The following is a 14231-nucleotide window of genomic DNA, read 5'->3' as shown; positions in this document are numbered from 1 at the left end:
TGATGAGAGGGATAGAGCAGTAAGAGTCTCTGTCACTGTTCATTCCTTTTGCAGACACCCTTTTGATTAGAGCAATAGGAGAGAATAGTCAGCCCTTGAAGTCAGGAGCCCTCCCGTGTTGTCTCACTAGCTGATGGATACAGGAAAGATGACATTATTGGACAAACATGGTCTGCTAATGCCTTTCTCAATTTACACCCAGGAAGCAACTGCCTTCATAGTGAAATATCAGAGGAAGTCTAAATGCTCCCGGGAAAACAGATGATCTGAAGTACTTTACAAAAGCCAACAAACACTCCAGAATCTCCACAAAGAGAAGTGAAATAATTCCTGGATGTGGAACTGGCTCTGTGCCTGGTGAACTATGGAGCTGCCATCAACTGCTCATTGTCCAGTGTATTGGGGCTCTGTCATCCTATGCTGACAAATCAGTCTGGTCACAAAAGGACTCATCACTTTTATCCCAGGCTGTCTGCAGGCACCTGCCAGGGCCATCATCAGGGTCACTGACTATGCAGCACGAACTGCAGTTACTTTGATAAGGCTCCCATCAATCCTGATGACTAGCTTTATTTCCCCAAGATTAAAGGTGAAACAGCACTACAGTAGACAGTACATCTTCTGTTGGAATGCTTCAGAGAAAGCTCATGACATCATCATAGCACAGCCTGCAGACATAAGAATATAATACTTGGCTCATTCCTTCTCCTGTCAAAGACACAAGAACTCTCTTCATTGCAGTGCAACAGCATGTCCTGCATTTTACACAGGAATTGTATAAAAAGTCTTAAAATCAGGTGAGGTTGTTGCAATAGCAATTTCCCTGCAATTCGATTAAAAATGTCAAACCAAATTTTCTGCAGATGGTTTCTTCCACGGATATACGTTTTCTTCTATGGATGTGTACAGTCTTATTAAATGTCAATGGGTTAGAAAAGCACCACTAAAAAATTCCACCTTAGTATAACAATGTTTTTTATCGTAACAGGTATAGTGACTGTGAAATAGGCTGTTGTAACCAAAAAAAAAAGTTTACCTGCAGCTGCTGATCTAGTTCTGGAAATGCCAAAGACAAGTTTTCAGGGGCAGCATCATCTAAAAGGTAAACATGATGTTAAAATTCAATGTCTACCAAAAAGGCCATTTCAAATAATCTGTCTGATGAAGTTCTATATTGCATATATTGACAATAATATTGGATCCTGAAAAAAACTCCATATCTTATCTTTTACAGTTGAGATTTCTTAACAGACTTCTTGAAAATACTAGTAGGTTGTTAATAAGAAAACATTTAGTTGCTGGAAAGACAGAAAATCTATTTTGTATTGCAGTGATTAAGAAACAAAACAAAGCCAGTTAGTCCAGTGGAACATGTAATAATTTAATAAAACCAATAAACCCAAACTGTCTTTCTTCCTGGGCTCTCTCCATTACACTGCAAAGCAAAGAACCTTCTGAGGACAGCATCGCTACTACCAAAGGGTTCATCAACTGAATGAAGGCAAAAACAATCACAAGAACACACAAACTGGCCTGGCAACCCTGAAACACGAAGTGAAGGCTTTGGGGTGACCTAATTGTGGCCTTACAGTGTTTGAAGGGAGCCTACAGGAAAGATGGAGAGAAACTATTTACAATTTACATGCAGTGTAAGGGACAAGGGGGAATGGCTTCAAATGGAAAGAGAGTAGGTTTAATTAGGTATTAGGAAGAAAGTTTTCCCTGTGAGGGTGGTCAGGCACTGGGATAGGTTGCCAGAGAAGCTATGGAAGTGTTTAGGGCCAGTTTGTGTTTAGGGCCAGGTTGGAGCTGGGGAGGTTGGAATTAGATGACCTTTAAGGTTGCTTCCAATCCAAACCATTCTATGGTTCTGGGATTCTATGATTCTATGAAGACTGTTACCTGCACAGACATGATTAGAATGGGAAAGGCACCACAAATTTCTCCATACTACAGAGACATGATTTTAACCTGTCCATTACAATCCTTATGGGTTAGAGTTAGAGCAATCTTGACAACAAGCCAAACCATGTTTTTATTTGTTTGTTTGTTTGTTCGTTATTCATTTATAGTTCAGGCTTCCAGCAAAGGTGGGACAGACTCTGCCAGTTACGTCAGGCTTGTGATGTGGACACCCACCCAGTAGTAGCTGGACTGAGGTGGGACACATACTTGGAATCACACTTGGTAGCATCACAGCTAGCCATCCCAGCATTTCCTTCTCAGTGACTTCCACACTATCAGTTTTGCACTGGATTGTGATGGCTGCTTATGCATCTTACTACACGTTATGGGAGGTGAGGAGAACGCTACTATTAGCTTAGAGTCAATTATTTGTAATGTATCAAAATCAAGTAAGGATGGTTATCAAAAGAGAAAATTGCTAACATGGTTCAGATCCTGAAACAAGCTGTATGCTGGCAGACTTGTACACAGCAACAAAACCCCAACAAGATTAGGAGGACCACATATCAAAGCAGGATTCTGGATATTCTGAAAGAGTACAGGCTAGGATCTAAATTATTTGTCAAATATTTGATATCTTTTTATCCTGCTCTCTGTGGTCACATAGCAAAGGAAATTAGGGGGGGAAAAGTAAAAAAAGTCACCTTATCCTATGAAAAATAAGCATACAGACTAACACATGGTCAGAGCCTAGGAAGGGATGCCCAGAGAAGAAAAAAATGAAGTAATATTTCCATGCTGTAGGAGTCTTGCTAGCATTACCAAGTCATACCCGTGTCATGTGTGCGCTCCCCTTCATTTTTTCACACCATGTCCCAGACGTGTCCATTCTGGAATATACTTAAATTGCTTTAATAGTAGAGGATTGTATCATGAGGATATGCAAGTGTTTACCTTTAATTTGCTCTTGCTTTCTTGTACAATATTTATAAATAGACTAATTTTCTAAAAGAAGAAAGATGAATCATATGGCAAGGCTAAAAGGAAGGACAGAATAAAACTCAGTCCGACTAGGGCTACAGCTGCTCTACAAGTATTTGGCTGAATAGCTGTTAAATATTCTGACAGAGATATTGGACCAGAGTCATGGATGGCAGTTAAGCTGCTATTTGTTTTGACAATTCCAGCAGTACAATCTCTGGTACAGTAGCTTTAAGGAGGGAATCCTGAACATTTTTAAAATTAAGAAAAACATAGCAAAAGCAACCCTTCAAAGTACTAAAAAAAAAAAAAAAAAAAAAAAAAATTGAAGCAACATCAGCCAGTAATTACTTTTTGACTGTGTCAGCTATTAATAAGAAAATAAAACTAATGTAGTGTCAGAATATTAGAAAATAAATTGGAATATCCTCTTAAAAGAACCAATTAAAAAAGTTTGGAAGCACTTCATAAAGGATGGAATAGAGAGAGAAATTAATATAGAGGAAATCCTTTCAATAAACAGATGTTCCCTGTTTATTTTTTGAACTCAAGTGACTGAGTCAATGGTACCATAAATAGAACGTACTGGTATCCTAACCATTACGGCATACCATAGTACATTTTATAATGGGCCTGCCCTAGCATCTATTGAACAGCTGCTAGGGGTTTTTTTTAGTGATACTAGTTTAAGACTTGTTTAAATCATCATCCAATGTGCAGAACATCATCTAGAAATGTTGGGGAGGACTTTAGTGGCTTGAAATTTTCCTGAGCTCCTGATTCTCTTAGGCTCTTTTGAGATTTTTTGCTCAGTTTAACAGAAAATTAACAGAAATCCTCACAGCTAACTGCAATCTTGTTTTCCACAAAAAGAACAAGAAAAGACTTTCCCCACAGCTTTCAGTGAAATAAATTACTGCCTCAGGTCAGTTTGTATTCCACTGTTGTCAAAGTAACAACCAAAACAATAACAACAAAAATCACTCGGTAAAAACTAAACACGATTAAATTTCACACAAGGGGAAAGCAAATGAAAGCAGTCATTCAGCTCCTAAAACTTCTTTGAGGATGTTTTCAGAAAGTCAAGAGCAAGGATATAAACTCTTACATTTTTTTTCTGAAAGAATCACTATTGCCCCTACAAGCTGAAATACTGGGCATTATGCAAAAGACCAGCCAAAATTACATTGATTTCTGCCTTCAGAATCTATTGACTCTGAAAATCAGAAACAAGAAATGTCTGAAAAATTAATGTAAGTATTCTGAAGAACAAAACACTCTCAGAACTATCTCCTTATCTATCTGTATTTGTTATTGTCTACTCTACATCTCCTTAACTAGACAATAAATTTCAGAAATATCTCTTTTTCTCCTTTTCTCAATTCACTATCAATTTTTAATGAGTGCTTAGATTAGGAATCACTGATCAGTGCCCCCCCTCACAATAAAGTTAGTGGATTTTCTACACCAAAAACCCCTGAAAATATCTAGGTTGATTCTTCGACAGCTACAAAGAGAATCTCACCTCTGTGGCCACTGTAAGAAAACTCACAAAGAAAAAGGATTTATAATTCAAGTTGGATGTTGAAAACCTATTTTCTTAAAAAAAAAAATTTAAAAAAATCAAAGACAGGAACTTGCTACACCTGAAAATGAGTTAAGATACTGGTCAAAAGGAAATGAGGAAGTTAGAATAACATACATATGGATGCCATGGCCATCCCAGCAAACTCAACAGCACTGACTGGTGATGTAAAAGGATCATATCAGGGACCTCATTACAGCCACCTAAGTTAATGCATCTATAACGTGATTTCTAAATGAGGAGCACTTCCTGATTTCCCGTAGATCCCAAATCTAATTTTGAAGTTCTATATTTGAAAGTGCCCTAAAGACCTGTAACCTGATTACACGATGAACACTCGATGGTTTTTTGACCCAAAGACTTGGTTCATGTGCACAAAAGGGTTTGATTTTCCTGTTTGTTTCATGGTTCACGTGCTTGCTTTGCTTGTTGCTGAAAGCCGTCATTATAACAGAGGGCATCTGAACTCTGTTAGGATGGATTGTCTTTATATAAAAGGCTTACTACTTATGTTCTTATGTCCTGAGGCATTCCTCTGATATATGCTAATGTTGCACTTTAGAGAATGAATCTTGCTTTCTGGAAAGCTCCACTGATTTAATGATGTTCTGGCCTCCTGGAGATTCCAACATCCCAGATCTCCATCACGTTGACAAAGATGAGAAATCCTTCACATGTCACTGTCTAACTGACACAATGTCTGGTACAATGAAGTGTAATATCCAAGTCTCTTCCTATATGGCTGCTCCCTTTAGCTAAAATCGTGGGCTACAGGCAATAAATCCTTTAAGAACAACATCTGATTTGCTCGCAGTATAAAGCTACAAATTAGTTTCTCTATAATCTTCATAAAGATAGACAGAAATAGAATAGAAAAATTTAAATGCTCTGAAAGCACATTAAGGCTGCTAAATCAAGCACTCGAAACATAGGAAATGCCAGTCACAGCTCTGTTTCCTTGAGTAACTGAGTTATGATCCAGTATTTAATTATACAATCAGGTACTATTTTTTTTCCTCCTCCATGTATTCAGATTTCTTGCTCCTAAATTAAAGAATTAAATTGGTAACATAAGTAGGCTGTTATCCTGTAAGTGGATCAGCCCTAACACAGGAAAAGTACTCAAACTCAACTGCAATCACCACAACTTGCAGTGGGGCAACACCAGCAAACTGTGTGTCAGGGTCCATTCTTGACCCTGGGAGAACAGTGAGATCCAGCAGCTCTGGCCCTGTACACTGACAGACAACTCATCAAATTCATCCTGGAAGGCTGTGTGGCTAAGTGACTGCAACTTGGCACTGCTGTGTGAAGCTCCAGGGCTTATATTCACAGCCCTGCCTGCCACGACCTTATAAAACCTCGCAGTTACCTCACTCATAAAATAGTGGGGAATGGTCACTGCCTCACCCAGGAATAGGATGTGAAGTCTTGCTCAATAATAAGAGTTATGGACCTCCCAAAAATAGAAGCAGTCCATAACAGAAAAGATGACAGCAAAATCCTCCTACTCCGTATACCTTCACTAAAGCATAAGCATCCTCAGATGAATATCCTTTTGAAGGTATCTCACATGAGTTCCTGTCTAATTCCCCAAAGACCAAGCCACTTCCTTGTAGGTTGGGTGTAGTTTTAGGAAACTAGTTTTGTAAATTTTAGCCATATATTTTTAGCAACCCTTCCTGGAAAGCTGGGAAGCCTCTGTTGCCATTACATGCAAAATAAGGATGGAGAAGGGATTTGAAGGTTGCTTTTGAAGAAGCAACCACTGCAAAGCAGTCTTGCATGATCAGCTAGAAAGGCAAAAAGTTCTTTGTGGTCACTGGGATGGTGAGCATAAAGAGGAGTAAAATAAGTAATTTTGCTATGCTTGCAAAAATATTACTCTGTTTCACTGTCTGTGGGGTTCTTTAGAAAATTTATGTTTTGCCTTCTTTGTCACTGATTTTTCAGGAATATTCTATCAGAGGTAGACTAATTTCAAATAAAAGAATTCACTAATAGTTTCAAAACCAGTCATATATCACCACATGTCACAAGCAGAACTTTTCATCCAGACTCAAGCTTTTATTCTAGGAGGCAAGGTGAAGAAATGTTTACCTATAAACCTTCCCTTTGAAGTCATGCACAAAAAAAATCCACTTCATGAAGTTCCTCTTATAATCATTGCATCTTAATATATCCGTAAATAAGAGTGATAAAGATTAGGACATATTGAATTTCACTGGTTAAATGAAGTTGATATTGATAAACCACAATGAATTATCAACTTTGAAACACTTATTTAAATCTTGGAACACCATATTTAGTTCAAACTGCTTTAGTTTCCAAGTGATGTAAGATGGGCTGGAATAATATGTTTCCAATTCATTAATTTAAAATGGTACCTGAAGTCAAAACTGGTGCAATATGGTGGGAAACCTGTGTTAGTGAACTTGAGTGAAAGAGCCAAACATAGAGATCTATACATACAGGAATAAGACATACACAATAAAACTGTCTTATATAGCACCCACTAATGGGCTGCTCCTGAGACTTTTAAGTAACTGGTTACCCTACTTTCAAATTAAAAATATGGCACAAAACTGGCCAGGATTTGCCATCAGGTGTTGACTGACAAATAATATAGCGCAATTAATTTATTTCTTGTACACTCGGGATAAGCCAGCCCCAGTCTTGTAGGGCAGTTAACACAAAGTAATTTCTTCTCGTGAAGTTGAGAGCAGTTTCTCCTTTCACTGCTTCTCACACCCAGTACTTGGTTACAATCCTAGCCAGTGAGATAATTGCCACCCAGAAGAAACATTCCACTTCCCCTTTTTATATCCAGTTATGCTGCCAGTTCCTCCTAGTAAGCAATTGTACAGCCCCGGAAGGAGAATGCAGCCTTTTTTGGTCAACTGTGTCATTGTGCCTTTCAAGTGAGGTAGAATTTAAGGAAAAGCTTAAGTCAGACCAATTTCCTGACCACTTAGCCCTGGTGAAGAACTTACTGTTCATGCCTAGCAGTGCATGAGCCTCAGCTGATGCTTTACTACCACACTTACAGCAGGTAACTCCTGTTTAAACTGAAAAAAAAATATATCCTTGTCAAGGAAAGAAAATAAATAAAGAAATATAAAAAAGAAAAAATCTCTGCCTGGAAAACCATGGAATACCTAAAGGTCTACCTGTTGAATGCTTTTCCAGCTCATCTTGAAAAAAAAAGTTTTAAGTACTTGTTTTTAATTTCTTGATTCAACTAGAGTCTGCTAGAAATTTTCATACCTGTTATAAGCTTATTTCCTTTGTCTTCTTTAAATGTATTAAACATAATAACTCTTGAAACTTGTGACATGGTAAAACAATATGTTGATTTAGGCCTCCTGGTAGCCCTCACAGGCATGTGATGCAGAGGAGTACACGGCATTCACTCTATGGGTTGCTATTTTCTTTTATCAGCACTCATGAAGATTCTGGATTGCATACTGCAGGAACACTTGCATATATACCATAAAGGATTCAAAATTATGGAACAGCTTAACAATATGTGGCAGGAAAAAACTACCTTTCTCTAACTGGGTTCATTTTCCTAAACATTACGAGAGAGGCTGGAGTTATTAGCAGGATAAAAAAGTAAAAAAAACCAAAACATGAAGCAATGTTAAGGAAGTTAGGCTTCCTGCCTTTCATATCCCCTTCTTCCAAGCTAGTCACAACCTTGCAATTTCCTATTGTCATCTCTTGTCACAAACCAGTCTGCTGTCTTTGATTTTCCCATGGTTTCAGCCTTCCCTGACTTGTTTGCAGTGTCTCACATAAGCATCCTTTTTCCATAAGTGACATCTCTCTTCAAGACCTATCTTTGCCATAATTCCTGTATGAGATTTACCACATGACTGTATCTTGAGAATGAGAATGATTCTTTACTGCTTTCTGTAATAAAAATGTAATTACTAGATTATGTTAATTTAAAAAAAGGGTACATATATGATCACAGTTATTTCTTTATATTCCTTGTCCTAATCTTTCTCTGTCACTCATCTTTATGAACTGAAAGTTAGGTTCAATAACATATGAAGGTTTGTTTTTTAATTCCCTTGCTTAGGGAGTGAGATTGTATTTGAGTATTGTAGCTGAAAATTAGTATTACAGAAAAATTAACTAGGAAAGATGATGCATATTCTAAAATATTTTTTGCATGAGAAAAGTCTATTCAAGCTGAGATTCTGTTCACACAAAGCTCAGGAAGCAGCCTCACACGTTATCCCACAGTGCAGAGTCCCATAAGACATGCAACAGTAGAGGGTTTTAGTTATCAGAGATCCATAAACACATCTTAGCCCTGACTCCAGGCACTTTTAACAAAAGCAATAGCCAATTTTTTGGGGATGCTTTTCAGCTTCCTTTCTGCTTTATTTTATTCTGGCTTTCATTGTTTGGCAACAGCTCTCTGGCACTTCATAATACTGAAGGTGCAAACTAATAATATTCATCTGTTCCAAAGGCCAAAGGGTCCGTGTGTATGTACAGTGTGTGTTTGGGCACTGGCCAACAGTATAAACATCAGTGAAAGTTCTGCTGCTTTCTCAGAGATGTCATGTGGGATATGCATTTCCTGAAACCTTTCACCAAGCTGGGCACATGTGGCACTTTTCAACCTTCCTGCTAAAAAAAGTCCCTTCCTGCTCTAGGCTCATTCAAACTTGTCCTTTTACTTTTCTTGTTTTACAATTCCATAACATCAGATATACTGCACGTGCAGGTAGATTTGATAGTTAATCACAGTCCTCAGTATAGCCCACAAACCACTGAAAGAAAGCTAAGTTCTAAACTGTCAGTCTAGTGGATTTACTCTAATGAAATTGTTAATGGAAACATTAAAAGTTATCAGACAGGAAAAATGATCACAGCTGCCACTCAGGAAAAAAGTCCACCCATTATCCTGGACTACATTTGATATTGTAAACACTGGTAAGTACATGTAAAATTCAAAACCAACTATTTCATTGTGGTTTACTCCGTAAATTAAACTGTACCTGGGGAGTCATTCAGGCTGAAGGCAATTCGTACTTGCTTATCAGCAGGTACCCTGGCGGTAGTGATCATGTGGGCACTTGAGTCAATGCTTTTACTTGTTTGTTCCAGCTGCAATAATACAAACAATATATTTATTACAGAGCATGTGACATCATTCAATAAATGAGTTTTAATGCTGTTCATGCACTCACAGCTACCTTTCCCATTCTAGCTAAGCAACGTTTAGAATCAAAGTCAAGGGAGCACCATTTCACTTTTCCCTTTAAAAAAGGAATTAAATGAAATTCAGCGCAGAGACTGCCTTTATTTTTGATATTTATAGATTAGAAAGAATGATGGCAAAGGAAGCTACCCCTCTCCTCACCTGCTTCCTCCCCGCCATTGCCCCTTCAGCAAGCCTTGACTTGTGGCAATGTTGCCTGGTTCTGAAGGTGAAGAAGGAAGAAGGGGTGGGGAGTTGAGAGTAACATGACCCCAAGCCTGCCCTGTGATTGGAAATGTGCACACCACTCCACATGGTGTCAATGAGGAGGCACCCATCCTCCTACCTTCCACCCATGACTCCCCCAGTCCAGCTGTGCCTGAGAGTTGCACATTTAATGGTCAGAAAGTTACGGGGTCTCCAAACCTTGGTGGTGATTTTTCAGTGGAAGTCTGTGCAGGTGTAGGGGTCTGTCTGCATGGGTTTGGCTCCCGGATCGGGACCTTATTCCGTCCTCCGTCTTTCTTCTGAGACCATCAATTACAAAAGGTGGTTTTACTGAGATGAAACCCTGTCCATTAAGAAAACAGCTAGTTCATTTTAAACCTGGCACTAAAGAATTGGTGGGCAACAAAATCTAGCTGCTATTGATCTCTAATGGTGTAATTAAAACATATCTGTACACTAAAGAGTTGTACTCAGAGCTCTACTATGTATATTTAACCTTTTGGATGAACAGTTTTGGTTAAACTGTTGAATAGCTGAGCACAAGCAATCTCCTTGATTATCTAGCACACAGCTTCTAAAATTCAAAGATATTAAACTTCTGATGTGTAAGCTCCATGTGTGGATAACATGAAGTCACTGGGACTTCATGCATGCAAAAGATCTGCCCATAAGGAAATTATTTTAGGACTGTGGACTGCTATCCAGCACACATTGTATTCATACCAACTATGTGGAAAATTAAGAGAGTAGCTTCTAAATTACCATAAAAACTTCTTAGTCAATTAGAAACCAAATTCATCAGAAAAATACAATGAATTTACTAATTCATTATCAACAGAAAACTAAGTATTTAGCAAGTGAAAACAAAAGCCAGTTTCCAAAGCCAATAGTCTTGCAGTTTTTCAGTAAAGTGGCTATTATATTGCAGGGAAATCCTATAAACTCATTCTAATTTACACTGAATTATTTGGCAGTCTCAAAAGGTCAAGAGAACAGTATTTCAGTCTTCCTTGGTGGTGCACAAATGAATCAAACACTTCCCTGGCATCACTGCCATGCAGTCAGTGGAATAGGATCAAATTTGAGTTGTGTCCATTAATTTCAGCATTTCTTGTTTATTTGCTTTGTCTGTTTTGATATTTACTTAGCAGACTGATATGGTTACTTGTTATTTGAAGTGCATAATCTTTTCTTAAAATAACAACAAGTAATCTACAATCCTTACTTCAAATGAATCTTATTGAAGCTGAGAGTGTCTCTTTCTGCTAATACACAAAGGATACCAGGAACTGTTCTTAATTCTCCCTTACTAATGTTCAAGATATAAAAAACCTGAACTGGTATCTGTGGAGCAGAGACACAGAAAAGTCAAATAATTGTAGCCATGTATGTTTTTGGACTCAGCAAAAGACCCTTGGAGTCAACTGAAATACTTTATTTTGAAGTGTGTTGCATCAAACTGAATAACTTTTACCTTCTGAGCATTAATGATCTCTTCCCCACCTCCCCACCCTCACTTCATAGGAAATATCTGATACAACTCATTGTTTTAAAAAAAACAACAGAATTATTAAGGCAAAATTCTTTGTCATATTTCCCTTCCATACTTTCCAATACAAGGTAAAGAAAAAAACCCACAAAATGAGATTTTAAGTAATAAGTGCATCTTTAAAACAAGGTTGTTTATCCTTCTGTGTTGTTGGTACTGATTATCTCAAGTGGTCTTCCACATAAGAATAAACATTTCCCATCACGACCTAAGAAATTAAAATGATGCATTCTGCTAGGGGTTTTGAAGTTGCCAAAACAATATTGCTATAAGTCTGTTGTTTTATCCCAGTCCCATACTCTGTGGTGTGCAATGCTTTTAAATTCTCTCTTTTAATCATTCTCTTAATGTGAGAGCAAAAATCAATACCCTTTCAGTAAGAAATGGTGAATTCTATCAAAACACAAAAAAGTGTTTTCATTTTATTCCAATCCTGAAAAAGAAATCTCATCTTTATACGCTACAATTACCCTGTTAGCCTTTTTTTTTTTTTTGATAATATTGAATTTATCTCTTTACTCCTTTTTGTGCCAAATCCTCAAGCTCTTCATCACAAAAAGCAGCCACAGAGAGGGATAGAAGAAGCCTGTGTGCAAACAAGGTGATACCAGGAAACATTCAGATCGGCTGCCCCCAGTTCCCCACCTGCTTCCTCCATGCGTGACGAGCAATATCGCTGTAGACAGAGATGAGGGTCAGTGGGCAACCTGGAATTTAATGAGATTTAACGAGCAGCTCTTTTCTTCCCAACAATTGCCTGGAGAGCTGGCTGCTGTTCCTCTGTAAAAAAAAAATCTGCAGCAGAACTCAGATTAAACGCTGTAACAGCTCTACCGAATTTTTTCACACCTGTTGCCTTACCTCACTTAGCGGAGTGTCTGCACTTGTATAATCCAGGGCCAGCCACTGCCTTGGCTTGTCGTTGCCTTTATGGAGTAAAGCTTCAATAAAAGAAAAGGCTGCACCTGCTGCATAGCAACGAACTGACAAGGTCTGAGAAGCTGAGACAGCTGTCAGGGCAACATGCTGCTACCTGCACTTCCCATAGGCTTTGCTGTCCCAAAAGATCACCCTTTTCCGCTTTTCTCCACAATTCTGCTTTTCCTTCCTCTCCTTGCAAGTGACAAAGGATTATGATGCTGTCACGCTTCAGGGAGGAAAAAATCCTTCTGTCACAGGCATTATTAAGCAGCAAACTGTGGTGAGCCCAAGATTTTTAATTCATTAGTCCTGGCAAACCTGAAATACAAACAGACTTGCTTCATAGGACAGGAATGTTTTCAGCATGACCCAATCAGTGTCTGTGTCTATTCCAGCAAACTGGCAAAGATAGCATGACTCCAGTCAGCAAAAATGTCTGCAGCTCCAATCAGCTTGGGCTGACACTACCAACTTGGACTGGCTGCAAGTGCATTTTCAAATGATAGCAGCGACTATCAAAGCTGACAACAACGGATGGGCTTGGCCTCTCGGGCTAGGTTCTTGTTGGCTTTTGCCAAGCCAGGCTTGTTTAACAGCAGGCTCTAGCCCCGCTCTTCTGAGGAGGCAATGGGCAAATCCCAGAATGCGTGGGCTGTAAAAGCAGATGTATTTATAGATTAACTGGTGATGGCAGTGATAACTGAAGCTGACTCAATCAGAGATTTGACTGAACTCAGAGGATTTCCTAGCGTGATTTTGGATAGCTTGTTTTCAGTTTTGAAACCACTGGCAAGCCATTAGCAGATAAACCTTGAAATATCACAATAGATTAATTTCTTCAGCCTAAACTTTTACTTCCTATTGCCAGAAAATTAAGGTTTAATCCCTGCCTTGCACAAGTACTCTGTCACACACTTGTACTGCCTACATGTCTTTGATTGATTGTTACCACTGTCATTAGAAAAAATGGAGAAAAATGGAGAACGATTATAGAATGATTATACAGAATGTCTTTATTGTTCCGTGCTTGAAAAGGGGGTTCTCCTTCTTTTGTAGTTCAAAATGTATGTCATATCTTGAAATTCCAAATGGAAAGAGTTTATCTAATCCAGATCTGTGTAGACACATTCCTAGATTCTCTTGGCTCAGCAGAGATATAGAGGGGTTGCAGGACAAATAAAGACAGTCTGAAGTCCTTCCTCACCCTCTCACCTTCTGGCCCTAGCCCAGGATTGATCTCATCAGGGCAAAAGTCTGGAAGCCAGCAGTTGCCTTTGTGGCCTCAAAAGACCTTTTTTATACTTCAAAATTACTAAACTGCAAAAATATCCTACCCACATTGCCTCTCCCCCAGCAATGACCTGGGAGGGTATCAGATAGCTACACCATTAGTTAGGTATCTCCTGAGGCTCCAGACCCCTCATCATCTTTGTGATCTCTGCTGGACCATCTCCAGTCGCTCCTTGTCTTTCTTGTACTGAAGAGCCCAGAGTGTAGCCACAGCTACACTCTTCTATGGAGTTTGCTGCTTCTGAAAACTGTGACTCATGGGCTAAGATCCAAAACTACACCAAAAAAAAGGCCCCTAATTTGCATTTAAATATCAGTTCCATGGTTTATGCAATGATTAGTCACCTGAAACTACTACTTTATGGGAGGTGGCATACTTTTAAAATGTGAGAATATTATAGCATTCTGCATACAGAACATCAAATTTGAAGCATCAGGATGAATGATTTGACTGTAATTGTTCTAGCATCTATTTATTATTGGGGTGATTGTGCTAAAACTCCCAACAACATGAATTTAAACAGCACATTTTAAAAGGTTGTTTAAATTAC

General features: G+C 38.6%; 1 protein-coding gene across 3 annotated transcripts in view; it reads right to left on the bottom strand.

Moving 5' to 3' along the window:
- The window catches only part of MAP3K7CL (MAP3K7 C-terminal like), a 31757-nt gene extending 18989 nt beyond the window's left edge, over positions 1–12768 (bottom strand). Inside the window, exons 1-4 of one of the 3 annotated variants that reach the window (XM_027887087.1) lie at positions 12331–12768; positions 10119–10263; positions 9490–9598; positions 1037–1095 (exon numbers count right to left, since the gene is read on the bottom strand). In XM_027887087.1, coding sequence (XP_027742888.1) covers positions 1037–1095; positions 9490–9559 — 129 coding nt within the window. In that variant the 5' untranslated portion in view covers positions 9560–9598; positions 10119–10263; positions 12331–12768. Of the gene's footprint in view, positions 1–1036; positions 1096–9489; positions 9599–9854; positions 9919–10118; positions 10264–12330 lie in introns of those variants that run through there. The other 2 variants (XM_027887088.1, XM_027887086.1) reach the window with 2 other exon arrangements.
- Positions 12769–14231: the final 1463 nt, after the last annotated feature.

Source organism: Empidonax traillii, unplaced genomic scaffold, assembly GCF_003031625.1.
Source record: "Empidonax traillii isolate 1590-97213 ecotype Southwest subspecies unplaced genomic scaffold, ASM303162v1 scaffold203:size1130161, whole genome shotgun sequence".
Lineage (NCBI taxonomy): Eukaryota > Metazoa > Chordata > Aves > Passeriformes > Tyrannidae > Empidonax > Empidonax traillii.
The sequence above is the reverse complement of the archived record's forward strand: the minus strand, read 5'-3'. Positions and strand labels throughout refer to the sequence as shown.